Here is a 21,983-nt window from a genome sequence, read left to right as displayed (position 1 = left end):
TACTCTTCCAGTATTGAATTATATTTCAACCCTGCACCCCACTGGCCATTTTTGACTGGACTGTCATGTCAAAACACTTCTGAGAACTTTCCACAAAGAAAAGTGTTCAATGTTTTATTCATTAGTTTACAAAGTATCATTATAACATGGACAAGGAACAAAATGAATGTAAATTCTAGGCTGTCACTATGTTATAAATAAGACTAAGTTGAATGGTTAAGTTGAACCATAGGAGCACAAACAAAAAATTGAAATGGACACACAGACATGGCAACACCACAGGCCTATTTATTCTCAAAACATAAGGAAAAACAGGTCAGAAACAAAGGCTAAGTGGAAAACACCAAATTTATTACTCATTATATACAAATACAAGCAACATAAGGAGATGACGGGATATTATTGTATGACTATCTGCAACAGCTAGGTACAAACATTCTTCAGTAAGAATTTTCAGTTTCACAAGCAGACAACACAACTGCTTTCATTCAATCTATCAAGTGAAGGAATGGTTCCGTCATCTCATGTCTCATTTCCTTTTACAAGCCTGTATTATAAATGGCCCATGTTCTAAAGATTAAATCACAGTTAACGTAGCTATATAACACTAGCAATAAGAGCATCAGAAACATAATGCACAAAGAAACATTTGCTTTTACATGTTCCCTTGGTTCTTAGACATTTTTTGTGGATCACATTCCTTCTCTTCTTCCAAGTTGTCTACCACCTTCCTTACTATTCTCTCACATCCTTCAATTTTCTGAGCTGTAGATTTGTTTGACTTTACACCTGTATTGGATGCTACAGGTTTTTGTTCTGAGGATGTACTGTTCTGATTTCCATAGTTGCCAAGTGCTGCTCGTAAAAGCTGAAGAAGATCTTGTGGCTCAGTGATGCAAAACCTACTTCCTGTAAGAGGGACAACAGAATTATATGTAACAGCAATAATGGGCATTACTCAATAAGACTGCAAGCAGCAGAGTTCTTCGAATGCTTACTGCTGCTGCTGACTGTCAATTATTCCATAATCACTGAAAGCAGTCAAATCCTACTCAGTACAAATCCGTTAATCTACGGCACTATTTGTACAGAAGACTAGGACTTATTGTTATGTCCATCTGTCCATGTCTGTCTCTTTAATAGCTTCTGAACCAAATGACATTATGTTCGCTGATCCTGAATTATATTCACTATATCTACGCCAAATTTTATTGTCATTTTCATGTTTATGTCTGCTCAGTTAATGGGAATAATGTATAGTATGAGCTATTACATCCGCAGCTAACAGAGAATGGATGCACCTGTTAATACTGCTTGCTTCCACTCTGTTTCTTTCCAACAGTATTCATAATATGTATCTCGGCTTCCAAGGTTTTTATTCCTTAAGAACTGAAATGTCTCTTACCCATAATGTCGTCTATAAATGGTTGTTTTGAAAAAGTATAACACTAAAAAATTGACTACTTCTATTATCAAAGTATGTAGATGTATCTACATACATTTGTGGATAACTAAAAAAATTTTCAGGCTTTGCTTTAAAATGCCGTAACAGCTAAACTGCATTGTTAATACTGTCTCAAATACTCACTAAGGCAGCCTGGCCAGTCATGTGATTACATTACCCAAGTCAGCGCATAAATCAAATGAGATGCTTTCATCAGCTTCAGCTAGTGTGGCGAAATAAACTCTAAGGCTCTCGAATGGTAAACATGGACAACTTTGATTCAATATAAGTTAACAGTTCACTGAGTAGTTTGCTGGCAAGTGGGTTGCAAGTTTTGACAGAGCAATGCTGAAGAAATGTGCAGTAGTAGCTATGGTTAAACTGAATATGAATGCAAAGAGGATGGTTAATATCAACGTGGAGTATGTGAAAAATAATCAAGACTGTGATTTACAAACAGAAACACAAGCAAGAACTTAATTATTTGTAACAATAATGAGATAAATAAACCAACAATTCAAACAAGGAACCCAGCATCAAATTAATTGCTGATAATCGTGACAGTACAACATCCTCCCACTAAATTATGATTTAAAAAATGCCAAAAACTAAGATATCAAGGTGAGTTTCTTGCAAGGCAATTTCTAAAGCATTAAGTCTAAAGCCAAATTCAAGTTTTAAGGCAGGTATATAAAAGCAGCTTCTCATACTGGTAGGACATTAAGAACGACACACAACACATCTCCTTTGAAGTAATTTTCTGTCTGACTGATGTAATTTTAGTATCTTTTAACAATTAGTATTATGCAAACTAACAATACAACTTCCCCATGATAACAAAAAATAATTTGGTTTGTCAAAATCATAAATCTTGTAACACAACAGTAAAGTTACGAAGAGTGTGACTGAATATAACATGGAGGAAACTTACACCATTACAAATTTCAATACACTGGTATGTACTTGGATAAATGTGTTTTCATTTTACAGTATTCCATATTCTTAGAAAAGTTTCTATGAAAAGCACAATGATAAATTCTGACCATAAAGATTAGCCTTGTCACTCACTTGTATCACAAACAAAACTACATTTTATGCAGATAAATAGCAACTTTATTTATTATGAAGCTAGGGATATTACATTAATCAAGTGTATTCATAAATTCCCTTACAAGCCAGTGAAAATTTTCAGCAGAAAAGCAAATTGAACAATGACCCTTCATTTGAAAATTTGTCATTCTTTCATTTTTTATTTATGGTTTTGAGTATCACTTGACTAAACTGTATTTTAAAACAAGTTGTTTCATAAATATATTTATCTAGTGAAATTAAGAGGCAAACCTTTCACGAAGAACATTTTTCTTTTCTGTCCGAAATACAGTTTATTTCACTGAAATAAATGTGAATAACCTCCCTACTCTCATCTACTTTAGCTCCAAAATAGAATGCCATTACAGAAGAGTAGATACCAACTTACCAACCCCCAGGCAGTAAAGCAAATATTCACTCAAATGTGTTACTCCACCAAACAGTACCATCAAATTCAACTCTCCATCTACTGCATGCCCTATATAAGGCTACCAAAAATGCTAATGTAAAAAATGCCCTAAAGATGGCAACAGCAATATTTTCCAATACAATGGACAGTTTTCAGTGTTCAATGTGGCTTATATCTGAAAGCCAAAGTTGTACACAGATATTTATTTGAATGCAAGCAAATGCCTAAATTGACTCTGGTTACTAAGATTCCTGGCCCCCTTCCGTTTCCAGTAATATGGGAATGTCTGGGTCATTCCATCATCCACGTCAAGTCAACACCTTCAAGGGAAAGGTTTCTCTTAACTATTACTAATTCTAATAAAATTGTGCAGACTTGTTAGGTCTCGTTAGAAAATGATATATATAAAAATTCATCTTCCAGTGTCCATTAATTGCAGGGACACAGCATTCTGAAATTTTACGTTTTCCATAACTTCCCTTGTTCTGATTAATTAAAATGCTCATAACTTTGCTCCTAGAGCTCATTATTGTACCAACTGAAAGATCTTAAGTGGGGCTTTCATTTGGTGTGCCATTCATGGATATTTCAATAAATATTGACATTTTGACCTAACCTGTAACATTAATTTATTAAAAATGTACAGCCAAACAAATTTTATACATAAATTAGGATGACTGTCTTCTAGGATGTTTCTCTGTGTAGTCTGGTAGAAGTTTACCAATGTTTCAGAGGTGCTTGGTCACTCCATCATCAGGGCAATAAGTAAGCTGCATGTGAAGACTTGGCTGGTGGGTAGAACCTTTGCCAATAGGGGGGAAGATGAAACGAAATTGGTCCTTATCAGGGCCCAGTGGGGGGTCAAGAGGAAGGGAGATCGACAAATGCAAGGACAAAGCAAAAAATGAGGGGTGGAGGTCAAAGGATGGAAAAAATGTTTAGGAAAAGAAGGACACAGGGGTAAGCTGTCTGACCTCCTTGACCACCTGACCAATATCCATGAAAACATCTAGTTCAAAGGGTCAACTTTCCTTCCATGATGCTGACATCTACAGCAAACCTGATAGTTCACTGGAACACTAGGACTTTCAATGCCGGTGTTCAGGGCCAGATCTCTTTGTGACCAGGAAAGTGTACATGATGAAGTGTAGAGACTGGCAGATACAATGGGCTCTCAATCCACCACAGAGAATTACTTCACCCCTGGATAAACCTATCTCAGTCACCTTCCAGCACTCTGACAGCACGACATACATCTACATCAGCAGGCTGCTGCCCAAGTAAAACATCAAGTCTGTGGATCTTGGAAGATTCCCAGTTCCCTTCTGCCTGCAAAAGATGACTTGCAACTCAAGACTCCAGCATTTTCTGCGAGTGTGATGAGATTTATATTGGACAGACCAGATATTCGATCGAGACCAGGATCAAGCAGCAACACTGTCACATACATCTGGAGCACCCTGACAAATCAGCCATGGTAAAACACAGCATTAGCCTGGGCCACTGTATATAACCCCAAGACATCCATTCCCTCAAAGGACAAAGGAAGCAGTACTTGTCTTGATCTGCCTACTGGGCCTGGACATGCCTTCTCAGGACACTAACACAATCCTGGATAGTTCCATCTTTCCTCTCTCCCATCTCTTATGTTATTTAGTCCACATTTCCTTCAGTCTTCTCCCCTGTATCCTTATTTCTCTTATAATTTATCCTATATTCTTACTTCATTGTTTTCATCCTTCATAACCCCCTTCATCTTTACTTATTTTATCCTCATCTCCTGTTTGATGACCCATATTTCTCTTTCCCCTTTTGCGCAGGCTGTGGGTCACAATTCTCCAACTCCCTTGCTCTTATCCATTCCTTAACATCTTCCTCAAAGGTTCAGCCCAGACTCTACCTTGTCCTACCAGTTCCCATACCTCAATCCAATTCCTCGCACATGGCCTACTCATAACCCTGATGATGGATAGGCGGCAAACATCTGCAAACTTCTTCCAGACTACATGCACAACTTCACAAGGAAGATAGTCACCTTCATACTCACTGTGTGAGAACCTAAAATCTCAATGATAATAAAGTAAATTCTGAACATTCTCATGTATAAAACCAGGAAAAGCATGAATTACATGAAGGTGTACAGAGTTCTGAATTGCACATTATTTTGATCATGAAGAGTAAAAACTCTTATTTAAAAACATTTTTAAGTTCATACTGTAATGATTCTAACCCCCTAGAAAAGGCTTTCTTAATCTTGCCAAGCAATCCTCCATTGTTGTTTTGTTCAGCCTGAGCTTCTTGGGACCCGGCCATCGGGCCTTGTCGGTTGGTCCCTGCACAAACAAAAGGAAATAGTAAAAGAAAACTGCTTTTTGAGGGTCGCTATGTTTGGAGTAGTACCAATAAATTATGACGATTTACCTGCCAAGCAGCTCACACAGTGAGCAGGAAGGAAATAAAACATTTTACTCCAAATTTTTAATGTCAAAACACTTGTCAAAGAGTGATACTGTATTTACCCACAACAAGATGAAGATATTTTACTTTTATTTTCATTCAAGCATAAGATTTATTATAATTTGGAAACAAAGACTAAAATGTGCAAAAACAAACATTATCCAACAATTTATGGGAAGATAAACACCCAAAAAAGGCAAAATATCTCAAAACCTGTGAGCCCATAAAGTAACGTGCCAACATGAAAGTATTTGTAACATAGAAACTGTTCGATTTTCTTACTACTACCATTATATTTGCGTGCTGTTATCCAATTCTATATTTCTAAGATGTATTTCAGTTTTATATATTACATACTGATATCTGTCCATACGCCTAATATTCTTTTCTGCCTCTCACAGAAACAAAGGTGAAGGCTTAGTTTGTGCAAGTGCAGTGATCCTTTGTAGCGATAATTAAGAACATTTCAAACAAGTTATAGTATTCGTACCTATTAAACAAAGTAAAAATTGGAGACAATAGAAAAGCAAGAAATACTTGACATGCAGATCAATTCTGAAGGGTTCTGACAATAGTATAATATGATCCAATTGTTGGGTTTTAGGATCTTGTCCATCCTCTGATGTTATAAAATACATAATGTTTTGTGGAATGGATGTCTTCATCTACATACATAATGAAAGAGGCACCTACTTTGTTGAGTCTCTTACGACGAGCTAATCTCAATCACTGGCCAACCTAGATCAGAACAACTACACGGTAATGTCAGAAGAAGATAATAAGAATAACAATAAAAATTATGAGAAGGCATATACGAATGTCAAGACATGGTGGTGTTGGATAAATCCGAGTGCAAGGACAAGTTGAAAATGTTGCCTGAATCTGGAGTTTATGAACCCTTGTCCAAAGATCCTGCAACTAGAGTTGAGAGAAAAGTACAGCAACTCAATTCCAAACACAAAACTGTTCTTCCCATATACCTGAAATGCAAACTGACACCATATGACCACATTCAAATTCCACAACTCAAAGGTTAAATATATATTTTGTGTATTACATGCATCCTAATTTTGAGAATGAAACATTGGGAGATTAGCTGTATTAACAATATGTACAATCATGACAACACAGGTTTATATTTGTATGATGTCACCAACAGTATACTAATATTCCAATCAAACATTTTATGGAAATAATAATCTATTCACTACACCAAAACATTTACTTACTAGAAGAGAACTCAAGAGAACAAACCTAATTAGAACAGTCGTTTTCCAAAACTATTTCAATTCAACAATCGTTATTTTGAACAAACGAATGGCCTAGGTACGGGTGTCCCAACTTCCAATTTCTCACCAGAAATTTTCTTACAATACATAAACACAATATGGTTAAAATTCTACAACAATTTCACATCACTGGAAATTTCAGATATGTATATGACATTCTAAGCATATACAACAAAAACATTACCAATACTGAACATATGCTGTAAGTAATGAACTCTATCCATCCCTGACTTAAGTTTGCGATGGAAAAAGAACATAACACCATGAATTTTCTAATCTAACCATCAAGAACAACCACACACTTGAATACATCTTAAGAAAACCAACCACAACCGAGATTATCATCCTCCCTACCTAATGCCACCCTCAAGATCATAAAACAGCAGCCATAAACTGTATGTTAAACATGGCGTATACATACATACCCATTGTTCATAAATAACAAAACATGGAAATGGAAAGAATCAAAACCATTCTTAACAACAATGGATATCCTCCCCAACACTACACACAATACTTCCTCAAACTTAATACAACCAAAATCTTTCAACCCCAGACAGACCTAAGAAACTGGCCACATTTATTTACATGGGACAGCAGATCAAAAACAATCACAAACCTCTACAAAAACATAGGAATCAATATTGTCAGAATGTCCAACACTATATATATATATATATTCTTCTTTTTCTGGTTTAACAATGTTTTCTACATTTTCCGGTACCATTTATGGGTCCCCAACTTTTTAGTTGGCTTGATCTATAAACATTCGGTAGGACTCCTTGGACGAGGGATCGGCCTGTCGCAAGGCCTCTACCTATTTACAGGACAGCACAACACAGAAAAACATCCATGGCATGAGTGGGATTCAAACCCATGGTCCCCATGACCAAGCGGCACGAGACCCACGCCTCAGACTTCGCGGCAACTGCGGACCCCATATATCTCCATCCATGAGCATTACCATCATATCTGCCCCTCAACAAACCACTTTAATTCAACTACAGTTTTCCACCAGCAACTGCATCAAAACAGTCCACTCTACTAAAATAGGTACGCTACTTAAGACACAGTCCATCACATGGTGAAGTCAACAACAGAAAATATGTATACAAATTAGCAGTCATTAGTTTTGAAAACCTAAATTGAACCACCTGAAGATGACCAACTAAGGTTGAAACATGAGGATTCCTGATAAACACTGAAACTATAATCAAGAATCATGTAGACTGCTTGTCAGTCTAATGATACTGGGAGGATGCTATTAAAACAGATCTTACGGAAACAGAGTGGGAGTGTGTGTTGGATTCATCTGGCTCAGGATAAGGGCCAATGATAGGCATTTGTGAATATGATAATGAACCTTTAGGTTTCGTAAAAAACGAGGAATTTCTTGACTAGCTATTACTTTCCCAAAATCTCTACTTCGTGTTAGTTTAAATTTGACTTCATGGTTGGATAGAATTATGTGGTTGGCCTGATGCACACTCAACAAATAGCTCCCAGACAAATGAAGTAGCGTGTTAGTGTAGTCATAATGTGGAATTTACACCAGCAGCAGGTCAGAATTTTATCTGAAATATTAACAGTAAGTAATAAGAGTGCTACTGATTAAATGACTTTTTCAATTATTTTCATCAAGTGCTCATTACTTGGTGGCATATGACAATGTTGGACTCATAAGTGACTACCATATTCTATCAGCGAAAGATACTATATACCAACCATATTATTTTGAAACTGGCCTACTGTGTCAGACATGAGTGGAGGCCACGACAGAGTTAGGAACCCTCTGTTGTCTATCTTTTCCCCCCATTCCCACTGTTCACCTCTCGCCTTATACACCCGACACATCCCCATTCTTGTCTCACTACAACCTTGAAGATGGTGGCAATATTTTCTTCTGAAACTTTGGTAAACACCTGCAGAACTATATGATGTCACAACCCAACAGACCTCAGTCCCCCAAGTCCTGCACAGATCACGTGTTTCACACACATATTCTTCTTCCAGCAGTATACTCTAAGCTAGTGGTATTCAACCTGAGGTACACGTACCCCCGGGGGTACGCGAAGACATCTTAGGGGGTACGTGAAATTTAAAAAATATATATTATTTTATGATAAAAACTGAATAATCAGGGTCAGATTTAGGGTTAGCCACAGGAGAACCAGACGTAAGGACATTCGATTTGGGAGATTATATACTATGTATAACTTGAATTATACACCAACAACTTTGGGGGTACAAAGTTGAAGAGAAATTATATCTGGGGGTATGCGAACAAGAAAGGTTGAATACCACTGCTCTAAGCAAATATTTGGAAACAAAAACTGCTTGCTTTTAAAAACATGAAGGGTCATAGGTAATTTGTAGTCAGATCAATCCAATTCACAGCACTACATCACTAAAGTCTTATTTCCTTAAATATGACAGGTCGGCTATTCTGACTAAAGTTTATCTGTGGTTTCCTCAGCTTTACCAAGCAAATGTTTAAACAGCAACTTAAACTGTACTATGGCCAATTCCCTTCCTAATTCATCCTCCCACTCAGTGGTATATAACAAATGAGGATGAGAAAATGTCATAAATAAAGGTATATCATTAAAATTAGCAATAAACAAAACTGATCAAATGTTATGCACTCACCATCTTTCTTGTACGTAAAGCCTTGAATAATTCCAGGTGTGTCTTCTTCCAATTCTGCATAAGTTTGGACCAATGCCTGCTGTTTTTCATTCAGTGTTTTAGGTACAGAAATTTTGAGATTCACATAATGGTCGCCATAGCCATATGAGTTAACATTCTTCATCCCTTTCCCGCTGAGTCTTATTCGAGTGTGTGATGAGGTTCCAGGTGCAATCTACAACAAGAGGGTCAAAGACTGATATGCAGGCAATTAGCACCTATCTTCGTAATGAGGGAATGCAATGAACTTTGTTCAACACTTCCAATATAAACAGTGCATCTGCATCAGTGGCATCTATATTGTAAAATTAAAATAAAATTTTTCAAATACCAACAGGTGCCAATATCTCTGCTGTTATACTAAGCTGACAAAATGACCATCCGGAAGACAGAAATCTGTTAAGGTTAGCTTGCAAAATTCAGAGTCGTAACTGACAGACGTAACCCTAATTGTAAATAACTGAATTCTATGGAACAGAGTCCTAAGGATGGTTGTTTAGCTACTGAGAAAGTTCTCTACATTTCATGGAACAATAAGGTTAATTTCTATGTTCACAAGGGCCCACCACAGGTCCGTATCCCGTGCTACATCAATCCAGTCCACACCCTCCCAATACAGTCTAGCATTATCGTCTTATCTATTCCTTGGTCTCCTGGAGTACTCTCTTCCCTCTGGTTTTCCAATTAAAATTTTATACACATTTACAATCATTCCTCCTTGATATAAACATAACATTTGGTGAAGAGTGCAAATTATGGAGCTCTACACCCTCAAAATTGCAGTATGAAAGACCAAGTTTCACACTCATAGAAATCAAAATGTATTAAGGCTTACATTGAAAAAGATCTTCAGCATCTTCAATTTGTTAAGCTTTCAACCTTTCTTTATAACTCTTTAATCTCAACCTCAAAAGAAATAGGCTCAGGCACTAGTGATTACTAGTATGATTCCCTTGTGTACAAAAGGCAGCATTTCCATTTTCATAGTAAAATGGACAATTTGTTCCAGTTCAGTGCCACCCCTTCTCATCTGACCTCCTCCATTGCAACTTATACTTTGCAAATTCTCTTTAACAGTTTTGAAAAAACATAAAGCACACAAACTCCTGACATTCCAGACTCCAAATTTCATGTCCATTTTCTGCTGGTTCCAAATAATCCATCCTAGCCCAACATCCTGCATAACACATCTGTATGACATCAGTCTTTTATGGTGAAGTCCCCTGCCCAACTCTATGCTAACAGCTCTAGCATCCCTTGTCAGCTGTCAGTGTACATCGTTGTAAAACAATACATTACATTTATGCAAGTTTTGTTGAAAAATGTGTTTCGTGTGTCAAAAACAATCAACACAGTAAGCATTAGAATGTTTGTATTTACACTTCATAATTTATAATAAATAGTTTTAACATAAAACATCACCAAAAACCCAGCTGCTTGCCTCATTTACATCATACATTTATTGTGTCGAAAGATCTCAGAGACTGAAAAGAGGCAGTCTGAATGGTGCAAATCAATATTTGTCCCTCTACACAAAAAAGAATCACCAAGAGACTGCACAAACTCTTGGACAATATCATTAATATCACATGCTAGCAAAACTTTACTATTATAAATGAGAGAATAAAAACTTTTCTTTTACCCAAGATATCAGATGAGCCAGGAAAAGGAACAAATACTGAATGCTTAACAAGTTATTGAAAAGGCCAGATAATTTAACATCAAGGCTTGCTTACTTCTGCTTTGTGGATTACACTAAAGCCTTTGACAAGGTAAAATGGGATGGGCTATGGCAGATACTTGAAGAAATGGGCACACCACACTACCTCATTAAACTAAACTAAAAATTGTATGAGAACAATACAACTAGAATGAAGATCAACAAAACACTCTTGGACATTCTAAAACTGAAATTGGAATAAGACAGGGACGTATTATATCTCCAATGCTGTTTAACATATATAGTGAATATGTGTTCCGAGAAGTAAAGGATGAACGGACAGGTGGTATATCCATAGGTGGCATGAAATTAAATAACGTAAGGTACGCTGATAATACCACGTTAACTGCGTCTGACCAGAATGAATTAGAAGCCATCACGGATATGTTAACAACAATAAGTAAAATTTATGGCCTGGAACTCAACAGGAACAAAATAAAGGTCATGATAATATCTAGAACAAATAACAACTTACCCCACATGCGCAGCATCACAGGGTTTGAGTTGGTCCAAAGTTTAATCTATTTGGGAAAACTAATAACAAATTCTGGTAGTAAGGACAAGATAAAACACAGGTTAGCCATAGCAAGACCATCAACTATAAAACTAACAAAAATTTGAAAATATATTTCCATATCAATGAACACTAAACTCAGACTGACTTCTACATTTATCTTCCCAATTGCAACTTACACAGCAGAAATGTGGACAATAAAAAATAATGATAAATGAAGAACAATTGCTTTTGAAATGTGGGTGTACTGAAGAATATTAAGAATACGCCGGACACAACACTGCACAAATAACTCTGTAATTGAAGAACTTAACATTCAAACACATCTTTCTTCCAGAATCAGAGGGTCCTACTTAAAATGCTTTGGACACATAAAGGGACAAAGAAATGCTATGGAGAAACTTGTAATTGAAGGGAAAATGAACAGAGGTTGACCAAGAGGCAGATCTCCCACCTGTTGGATTGACCTCCTGAAACACATGATAGGATTAGGGCTGCAAGAAGTGAATTTTCATTAACATAGCTAATGACTCTCTCCACATGAGATATGTAATTTTGCAATTATACCTGTACAGTCTGATCTTCATAGATTCCCCTGATTCGAATTGTTCCACCTAAAATAGCTTGTGATACTGAGATGTTAGCATCAGTATGAATATCAGCTCCATCACGACGGAAGTAATCAGACTTCTCTACCCTGAATGTGATAAATATTTCCTTCCTTCCAACAGGCATACGAACAGTCTGACCATCTTCCACACCTGTAACACAAGAAGACTGATAACATCTGATCAATGAAAATAAAGGTGTGATGGCCAACACTCATATATTATTGTGATGGATGGTCACCAGTCAAAACGACAGACAAGACTACTGTCACAACCCATTCAGTACCCTCATGGCAAAATATGCATTTTGTGCTTATATGTGAGAATCAGTGGCATAAGTTCTTTATGGGTATAACTGCCCTGACTGAATGGCACACCAGCTCGCCAATTTCCTACAGACTGGCAAAAGGCACAATCTGTAAAGGTGGCGACTGACTTGTAACATTTGCCTGTAATGTAACGTGTTACAAATCGAGCATTACACAAGTAAAGACAGCGAACGGAGCCGCTCACGCTCGCGGGCGCTCCATCGTGTTGTCGGTTTTTTCCGCGAATCCCTTAGAGTGTTACATTACAAGTCAGTCAGTCAGTCAGTCGAGCGGCGTCGTAACGAGCATTCACGAGTTCTTTAGATAACAGTAGCGTATTAAATGAAAAAAAGATAACACAACCTCCACGTCCGACATAGTGAATGAAATGAATGGAGCACACACGAGCACAGTCGAGCCGAGTGTTCAAAACGAGCATTCGATATGCCACACCAGTTGTGGTGTAATGTAACATGCTCGCCGCGAATGTTACATTACGAGTAAATGTTACAAGTCAGTCGCCACCTTAAGACAAACATGGCAGCAACGGATACCAATGGACAACCACCCAACTAATAATGACAGAAAAAATAAAACTCAAAATTATTATTCAGTGTATCAATGCCCACAACATTCTCACCTGCAGGCACTGGAACAGTGATCTTCTTGCGCTGCACACTACTGCCTTTCCCCTCACACTCAGAACATGGAAATTTGATGTACATTCTAGTTCCTTGGCAATATCGACATGTTGATCGCATAACAAATGGACCTAATCGGATATAAGAAAGAAATTTAAACTAGCAACATGCAGGAAACAATATTGAAAATGTACCAAAATCTGTAGAAGGAAATATGATTTGAAATACATAATAAAACTTGTTTACAATACTGCAAATATACGACATGAACTATGCAACATGCATGACCAAGGTCACTGTTGGAATATAGTTCACACACACAAAGCAGCAGCTAAGAATGAAGTGAGTTATAAAAATGTTATCCTGGCTCTTGTAAGTCACTGTAGTGAATTCATACTTACTGTGTGTCTTGGTTTAGGGACAACACAATAAGAGGCCTAAGACTCATAAGTTCAGATAAAGACTTGTAAAATCCCTAGCACATGAAAGAATGAGCACTAGTGGAAAAATACAGAAGGCTAAGTGAGGCATATCATCCAGTCACCCACCTGAAGAAAGATGAAATGGTAAACCCAACTTACGTGACAAAAAGGAAATGGGGGCCCATTGCCTGTTTCTGTGTAAGGCAAACAAACTGTGCAAAGAAAAAATATATTACTGCAGGATACGCAATAAAAAAATTAATTTTACACCCAGATAAGTGTTTTGAAATGTACCACATCAAAATCTTCTGAAAAATTTCTAAATTGTTACAATTATAAATGGACAACCAGAGTTAATGCCAGTGCTAACTGTATTTCTTTCATACGGTACTGTCTGCATGTTCTGAACAACAATATATGACTGAAAATTAACTTATGAAGTATAATCACAGTCATAAAACATTTTCATATATAAAGTTCTAAGTAACTGTATTGACCTGTCAGTAAGCAGTAATAAATCTGTGAGGAAAGTAACAAATTTCAGTGAGTAGTGAGTGCAATGACCATATTGAGTGAGTCCCTTGTCACCAAGGCACAGCACACCCTCATGTTGTGGGTGAAGCAGATCTCCAAATCTGAAGGGCAGCTGCAAACATACTGAATAAGCACATTACGGACAGCAAACAAGGGGTAGTCCTACATCTTTGGGGCAGGCTAAGGGGCTAATGCCTCCTCATCATAAAAATTCAGAATGCCATAAAAGTTACACAGGGACTCAGAATACAGACAGGTCACAAGCTTCTGTGAACACAGAAATAAACTCAAATTCCTAAACAGATGAGAAACTTAACTATCTATGTAGTTGGGTAACAACCTGACCTATTACCTTCTCAAGGAGTCTGTTCTGTGGTGTTTATTCAGTTATGAGTGCACAGAAACATGCGTAATATTTACAATTAGATATCTGCATCAAGTTATAACTCAGCTTTAGCAAATAATGGAGCATCTACAAAATGAAAGTCAACTATCATGTTACAAATCACTTTTTTTTTGCTATTAATAAAACATATACACAGCGAAACTCAATTACCACATGTTATCTTCTAGTTTTTATACTTTAAGCAGGTTTATGCATGTTTTGTAATAATATCAGTTTAAAAAAAGTGTACAGACAAAAAGAAAATGCTTGGTAAGGGTTAAAAAAAGACTGCCCCCAGCATTTGCCAGGAGATACAAGAAGACATTACAAAAAAAAACCTGTCAGTATAGTCGGTCCCTGGACCAGGATGTCAACTGTGGTGCTAAATACAAAGCAAGAAAGCTAACCACTCGACCATAAAGTTTGGTTACATACAACAATAAGATTAATACCATACAGTATTTTCAGCATCTCGCAGTACATAGTACAAGAATGGAAGAGCCTTGAAATATTAAAATGTAATAACATTTTAGTGTATTACACTGACAAATATAAATTACAGAACCCTGCACAAACATTTTGCTCATCCAAAGCAGTTCCAAGTTAGATATGCAATAACTGATGACTGGACATTTTTCACTGCACAGGAAAAGTCAAAAAGAGGTAATACATCAGTTTTACCTACTCAGTAGGTTTCCTTTTTCACTATTTTACATCAATCTACCTCCATAAATTATTTTCCTCTAAATAGTTACCTGTACTTATGGTTTCCATGCCTGTCCCATTACAGTAAGAACACTTCACTGCTTTGGTACCAGGCTCTGAACGTGACCCATTACACTTTGGACATGTGTCCACCATGTTTACATGAATGTCTTTGTTAACACCAGTTGCTGCTTGAGAGAATGTGAGGTTCATTACCACCTATAACACAAATTTACCATGTTTAAATTAGTTCTCACATTTGATCTCTTCATGAAGACACTAAACTCATTCAGACTGTTTTCCAAATTCTTTTAAACAAAGACAATGGTGAATGCACTTTTATAAGACGACAAAGACCAATTTCACCTGACTTCAGTTCCCGCCCAATAAAAATGCATAAAAAACAAAGGAATGACAATCTACTGAAACTAAATAATGTGTCTCAAAGTCACTGAGAATCCCTTTAAATTAATTCCAGAATGTTGCCCTACTTGAAAGTATGTGTTCTTCCATCACTGCGCACATTAAATACATTTAATTGTTCCATATATTTGGCAAATAAATTCTACTTCATTCACCTTTTATACTGAAAACAAGTTTAGTTTCTGAAGGTGACAGCCTTCTGGGATATTACTGTGGCATGTAATCTTGTACAACTGACAAATATTTTCAAAAGTACATAATGCCTCCATCATAAAGGCAAAGAGCCTGATAACAGAGGCAGTACACACACCTGATTTGTCGGTCAACTTCTACAAGACTACACACTGCAATATCCCAGAAGGTTGTCATCTTCAAACTTTCTGCCACGAGAACCTGAAATCTAAGTTGTTTTTCTCTTGATTAAAATTGCACAACTCAGCTTAAAATAAAGGAAAGCTGTATAGAATATAGTGGCTCCGCAAAACGTCAGTACAGTGCACTTGCCTTCAAAACTCTTAGAAAAAAACTGCTTAATATTATGCACACCATGACACACAATAAACTCTGGTATGCAGAATACTATTTGAAACATCAAGTATTTCCTACCTCTTGAGCAGCACCAAATCCAAAACTAGACTCTGCAAAGTCTTCAAATTCAGTTCCAAATCTACCACTCTTGAAGCCGGCATCACCAAAAATTTTCCGGAAAAGCTCCTCAGGATCAATGGAAGATCTGAATTGCCAGTTTTGGCTAAACCTTTGTCCTTCTGCTCCACCCATCCCTCCAGTACCCATTCCCATCTGTTCTGATGTTGTGCCCCACGCATCATACTGCTTGCGTTTGGCATCATCACTGAGCACCTACAGGACAAAACAGGTCATCACATAACACATTAAAATTATTACTCCCCTAACTTCTACACAACACTGCTTCCCACTTGGACAGAATGCCGCAAATACAAACCCATGGCTTGTCTTTCTGACCATTAATTTCAATCAATACATTCATATATCCCAATCCTAAAATTAGTCCTTCTCAAAATATAAAAAATTCAAAATTCATGAGGCATAAAATTAACTATATATACTTGCACAATTCACAAACTAATTCAAACTGTGTCCAAAAATACAAAGAAAATATGTTAAAATTCTATTTGCCACTTTTATTAGTATAAAGTTGCCCTGTTTTTAATTGGTGCCACGTTCGCTAGGGCCCTCATCGCCACAGCATGGCCCACTCTCAGGTTCCAGCTGGAGGAAATAACCATCACTTATGGAGAATAGATATAAATATACTGAATATGGAGTTTTGACAGCCAATAACGAGTGGTCTTCTGGCTTTGAACTTGGGACAAAGGGCCTAACAACTCACAATGCAAGCAAGATTGGAAAGTCATACTCTTTGGGGTACAATGAAATTAGAAATGCAACAATGGTGTCTTAGAGAATGGATGCAATGTGATCTGAGGTTACTATTGCAAAAATGTGATCCACTGATCTGAGTCTGCATTGTTACAAGCTCCAACAACCAGCTCAGTTCACAATCTTGCACAAATGTGTTTCAATAGTGAACCCAATTCACAGTGCAACAATGTACTTCAACAATTATATAGGTTCACAGTTGTAACAATGACCATGGTTCCAATCACTGCAAAAATTCACTTAGACAATGACCCCAATCTGCTCATTGCTGACATCCTGTCACGCATATAGCAGTTTCTAGAAAAATCACGTAAAACACACACACACGCTCTCATCCTCAAGGCCACTGCATTACAAAACTGGTCCTCTGTAACACACTCGCTGATTGGAACTGGAGATGAGAGCAGAGATTGCTCTCAAAAAGTTGGCGGAGGATATAATTTATTCACCGTTCAGCCACCTGATGCGGCTTGTAACCCGCGAGTCTTTCATTAACTTCAGTCACCGTGAAAGCTTCACTTTATACTTTTGTACAGTCTGTTTCATGAAAGACCAGATAAAGAACAGGTGCTTTCAGAAGTTCTACAGAACGTCTAATTTTCTCCAGTTCTGCTCATAACATCTTGTGCAGGGCATCAGAATTACAATTTAGACGTCCTACACATAAGCAAAATACCAGAAAAGGTAGCACTATTTTACAAAAGCTTACCCATCTTAGATTAAAAATGTTTGTTCAGTGCCACTTTCAGATAAAGGCAAAGTAACATCTGTAAAACAATGACAATTATCCATCATTCATCCCTAATATCATATTACTTATTCCATGGAGCCAAGTCCTTCCTGAGAAGCCAACAGTCACTCAGCTACTCAAGAAATTCCCAACATTTATGGAACCCGAAGGTTCATTACTGTGTTCACAAGACCCTGCGACTGGTCCATATCCCAAGCCAGATGAATCCAATCCATACCACTCCAACCTAATTCTCTATGAACCATTACATTTTTACATTAGAAAAGTAAATTCCAGTGCCTGAAATTCAATATGTTATCAAAACCCACATACTCACAGCATGCTTAATCAATATTTTTATTATGGTAGCACTTATACAGTTCATTTCAGCACTATATTAATTAAAAATGGGATTATATTCTACTGAATTTCAATGTATTTACACCAAGACAAAAGCTGAACTAGCCACCTGTTTTTTAACTTACCCATGGCTAGTGGACAAGCATACTTCTGAGCACTCATCTTGTGCAACATGAACATACTTACTTCATAGGCTTCTGAAACTTCTTGGAATTTGCGTCCAGCATCTGGGTCACCTTTATTTGTATCTGGATGATATTTTTTTGCCAGCTGGTAGTAAGATTTTTTAATATCTTTTGCTGAAGCATTCCGGGAAACACCAAGTATTTCATAGTAGTCCCTTTTCTTTTGCTTGTATGTTGACGATCGGTGGATGTATCGACTAAGACATACTGTTCCTGCTGTTAAAAGTCCTTTGCAGTATTAAAAGAAAGTGTCCAAGGTCATGTTACACTAGGGCACAATACTCACATTCTGACAAGAAACAGTTTGCACAACCTACAGGTAAGTAATATCTCTAACCACCACAGGTATAGGTCGCTAATAATATGTGAGGAAGAATATCAGTATGGCAGAGGATATAAGTGGCTTACTTAAAAGTCAGTTTTAATAGTATCCTTCCAATTATACCTACTTCTGCTCAAGAGTATGTTCTTTTCAGGTTTTTTGACCAAAATTTTGTAGGCATGTATCAGTATCCTCCTCCATACATGATACATGCCCAATCCACCATACTCTCTTTCATTTAATCACCCAAACAATACTTGATAAAGAACACAAATTACAAAGCTCTCATGATGCATTTTATCCAACTAGAAACGGTACCACACATTAATCTCTGGTGGATTAAATGCACTCAGCTTTGACTTCGAAATGCTTTTACCCATCTCCTGCAAAAACAGACTTCTTAAACAGAAAAAACCTAATTTTGCTATACATGGTGTGGGGAAAAAGGTAGTCACTTATGACAGGAATGTCTAGTATACCACAAAACAAAAATGTAGAGGGACCTAATCGCCTGGAAGTTGTCACAACTGAGATATACACATAGAAAATACCATCAATATATGACACCAACATTTTTGGGCATCTGAATGACATAAATTGCATTCCACAATGGAGATGTCAGATTGTAAGGGAATTATGCAACAATATATCAGCCTTCAAAATGAAGTTATCATTATTTCATTTACAACTTTTAAAGAATTCTTCCCACCTTACAAACTGACGCAAATTATTCCAACAATACAAGTGGAATAGTAGTCGGTATGTCCAACACATAAAACACCTCTAGCAGTCATTCGGACACATTTATAGACTTGAAAGACAGAGAAGCACATTCAGAGCATCTGCTAACCCTTTTAAAACATCATATGAAGACAACAAACCTATGATTATGGCTGTCTTCTGGGTTATAGTGCCATGTATTCTAGTAGACGTTTACCAATGTTTCATGGTACTCATTACAGAAGCCATGCACCTCCTGACCCAGCAGCTTAATGAAGACATTTTTATTTCTTCCTCTTTCGGTTTCATCTAACAATTCTACAAGCAGATTGACAGTGTGGCTATGGATTTTTCACTGTCCCATGCCATTGCAAAGTTCTTCATAAAACACTTTTAAAAAATGATATTGGAGGGGGTGGCCCAGGAGCCCCTCTACTCATTTCACTATGTGGATGACAAGTTCATCTTCTGGCCACATGGTCCAGGCAAAGCTGTCAGAGTTCCTTGACCACCAGAACAGTATCCATGAGAACATTCAGTTCAATGTGGAGACAGAAAGGGTCAACCACCTTCCCATCCTTGATATCGACATCTACCACAAACCTGATGGCTCACTAGGCCACAAAATTTATCAAAAACACATGCACACTAACCTATACCTCAACTCCTAGTCTCACCACCATCTTTCCAACAAACACGATGTAATTCCATACTGGTATACAGGGTCAGATCCCTTTGTGAACAGGAATGCTTACATAGTAAAAAGAGTTTCTTAGGACCACTTTCAGGCAGAATGGCTATAGCAACCAGCAGGCTCTCAACACACCAGTAAGAGTAGCACCAGCCTCAGAGAAACCTTTCTCACTCATCTTCTTGCTCTACATGAGCATGACTTACAACTGCATCAGCACTCTGCTGCTCGGGCACATCAAATGTGCAGGCTTGCCCCAAAGAAGATAAGTTTCCTTCCACCTGTGAAGGACGAACTGGGATTTAAAGACACGTGGTGAGTTCTGAATTCCCTGCGAGTGTGGTCAAGTCTACGGAAGACTAACCGTTCCACTGAAACCATCCAGGCACATCTGTCTGGAGCATCCAGACAAATCAAATATGGCTAAACACAGCAATAACCTGGGACACTGCATTCTATTCCAAAACACAACCATCTTCTCTGCCAACTCCAGATACAAGGGCTGGATGATCAGGGATGCCATTAAGATTCAGCTGCACTCCAATAACATGAACAGGGAGAAAGGCCTCTGCCACAGCCCATCACAGAAGGTCCTCATCCACTCTCTCAAAAGACACAGAAAGCCTCTGAAACAACAGTGCGTTCCAACCTGGCTGCTATGCCAGCACTCTCTTCTTTACAGGGCACTAACCCAGCCCTGGCGAGTTCCTTCTTTCCTCTTTCCACTCTCAAGTTATATAGGTGATCTTCTCTCCTGTATATTTCCCTTCTTTATCCTCCTCCTCCCATCTACCCTCATGTCTGGTGATCTTTCTGCTGGCCCCCCTGGGGATCTTATAATGCTTACTTCCTTTATGCTCTCTCTCCTTCTTGTAGATCCTTTCCACACCATTCTGGCCAGACTGTGATATACTCCCTCTCTCCTATTAGCTCCCTTGACCTCACTCAATCCTCACCTTACTCCCAACTGGTCCAATCAAATTTCTGTGTTGACTGGTTCCCATAGCAAAAAAACATTCCTCACATACAGCTTACTCATCATCATGAAGATCAGAGGCATGCAAGAATCTCTGAAATGCTGGTAAATTCCAACCTGACTACACGGAGCTACAACCCAGACGACAGCCATTTAAGCTGTTGTTTAAATTATTTATGAGCATTACATTATATTAATTACATGAATTTTTATTAATAGAAACTTTTATTCATCTTTCTCTTACAAATGCAGTTCCTATTAATAACAGCAACAAATTTCGTTATTATTTATAAAACATACATTGTGCAGCCAATGGACAAACCACACTTAATAAGGTGCCTTCACAGAAAAAACCTATGCATCACTGATCAATAACGTGTACCTACATTCACCTAAAGGCTGTGCATCACTGATCTATAACATGCATCTATATTGATCTACTAAAACAATACTCTCGCAGTTTGAACACATTTCCGACGGATAGTGTACAAAACACGGATTACTACACACATTTCATCACAGCCCCTTTCCTATAAAAATATTTAGGAATGAATCACGTCTAATAAGTACACCTAATACTGTCAAAAAAGAAAGTGAATTTCAAATTAAGAATACATGGCTTACGTTGGTTAAATTTAACATTCTTCAAGACTCCTGCAGAACTTAATGTCGAGCTATGGATCCATCCACATTCTACGCATTTATGAAAGTACCGACATGGAAATTTATTTACCACCTGTAATACAACTAAATTAACACTTCTGGTACCGAAAATACCAACGAAACCCCGCATTGTGGCCATGCTTAACGAATTCGCAACATATTTGTTTCGCAGAGTTTCGTAATAATCACAGATAACTGAAATTACATCATCTTATGCTGAGAACTGTTTATTAACATTTCCACAGAGTACGTAAAATTCGGCAAATGTCTTAGGTGCT

General features: G+C 37.5%; 1 protein-coding gene across 4 annotated transcripts; it reads right to left on the bottom strand.

Annotated features, from left to right (window-relative positions):
* Window positions 1-330: 330 nt before the first annotated feature.
* LOC110835850 (dnaJ homolog l(2)tid, mitochondrial) lies at window positions 331-21,960 on the bottom strand. 4 transcript variants are annotated; one of them, XM_022076511.2, is made up of 9 exons: window positions 21,667-21,960; window positions 18,335-18,561; window positions 16,243-16,497; window positions 15,264-15,432; window positions 13,167-13,298; window positions 12,178-12,371; window positions 9,338-9,551; window positions 5,173-5,275; window positions 766-909 (listed from the first exon to the last, which is right to left on the bottom strand). In XM_022076511.2, the coding sequence occupies exons 1-9, from the start codon at window positions 21,842-21,844 to the stop codon at window positions 903-905; spliced, it is 1,479 nt and encodes a 492-aa protein (XP_021932203.1). In that variant the 5' UTR covers window positions 21,845-21,960; the 3' UTR covers window positions 766-902. The 4 variants fall into 4 exon arrangements, with proteins under 4 accessions (XP_021932202.1, XP_021932200.1, XP_021932201.1 ...); XM_022076510.2 differs by lacking the exon at window positions 5,173-5,275 and having other exon boundaries at window positions 331-909; window positions 18,335-18,546; window positions 21,667-21,957; XM_022076508.2 differs by lacking the exon at window positions 5,173-5,275 and having other exon boundaries at window positions 331-909; window positions 21,667-21,956.
* Window positions 21,961-21,983: the final 23 nt, after the last annotated feature.

Source organism: Zootermopsis nevadensis, unplaced genomic scaffold (genome assembly GCF_977971745.1).
Source record: "Zootermopsis nevadensis isolate Lab colony 2312 unplaced genomic scaffold, Znev_1.0 Znev_ptg000020l, whole genome shotgun sequence".
Lineage (NCBI taxonomy): Eukaryota > Metazoa > Arthropoda > Insecta > Blattodea > Termopsidae > Zootermopsis > Zootermopsis nevadensis.
This window is presented reverse-complemented; position numbering and strand designations above follow the sequence as displayed.

What these genes read in the sequence shown, in the direction of transcription:
- LOC110835850 (XM_022076508.2), bottom strand. Translation starts at nt 21,844, where the DNA reads ATGGCCACAATGCGGGGTTTCGTTGGTATTTTCGGTACCAGAAGTGTT. An exon ending in GAATGTTAAATTTAACCAAC is followed by an intron (nt 18,562 to 21,666) that starts GTAAGCCATGTA and finishes AATACTGCAAAG; the next exon opens with GACTTTTAACAGCAGGAACA. An exon ending in GATTTGGTGCTGCTCAAGAG is followed by an intron (nt 15,433 to 16,242) that starts GTAGGAAATACT and finishes TTTGTGTTATAG; the next exon opens with GTGGTAATGAACCTCACATT.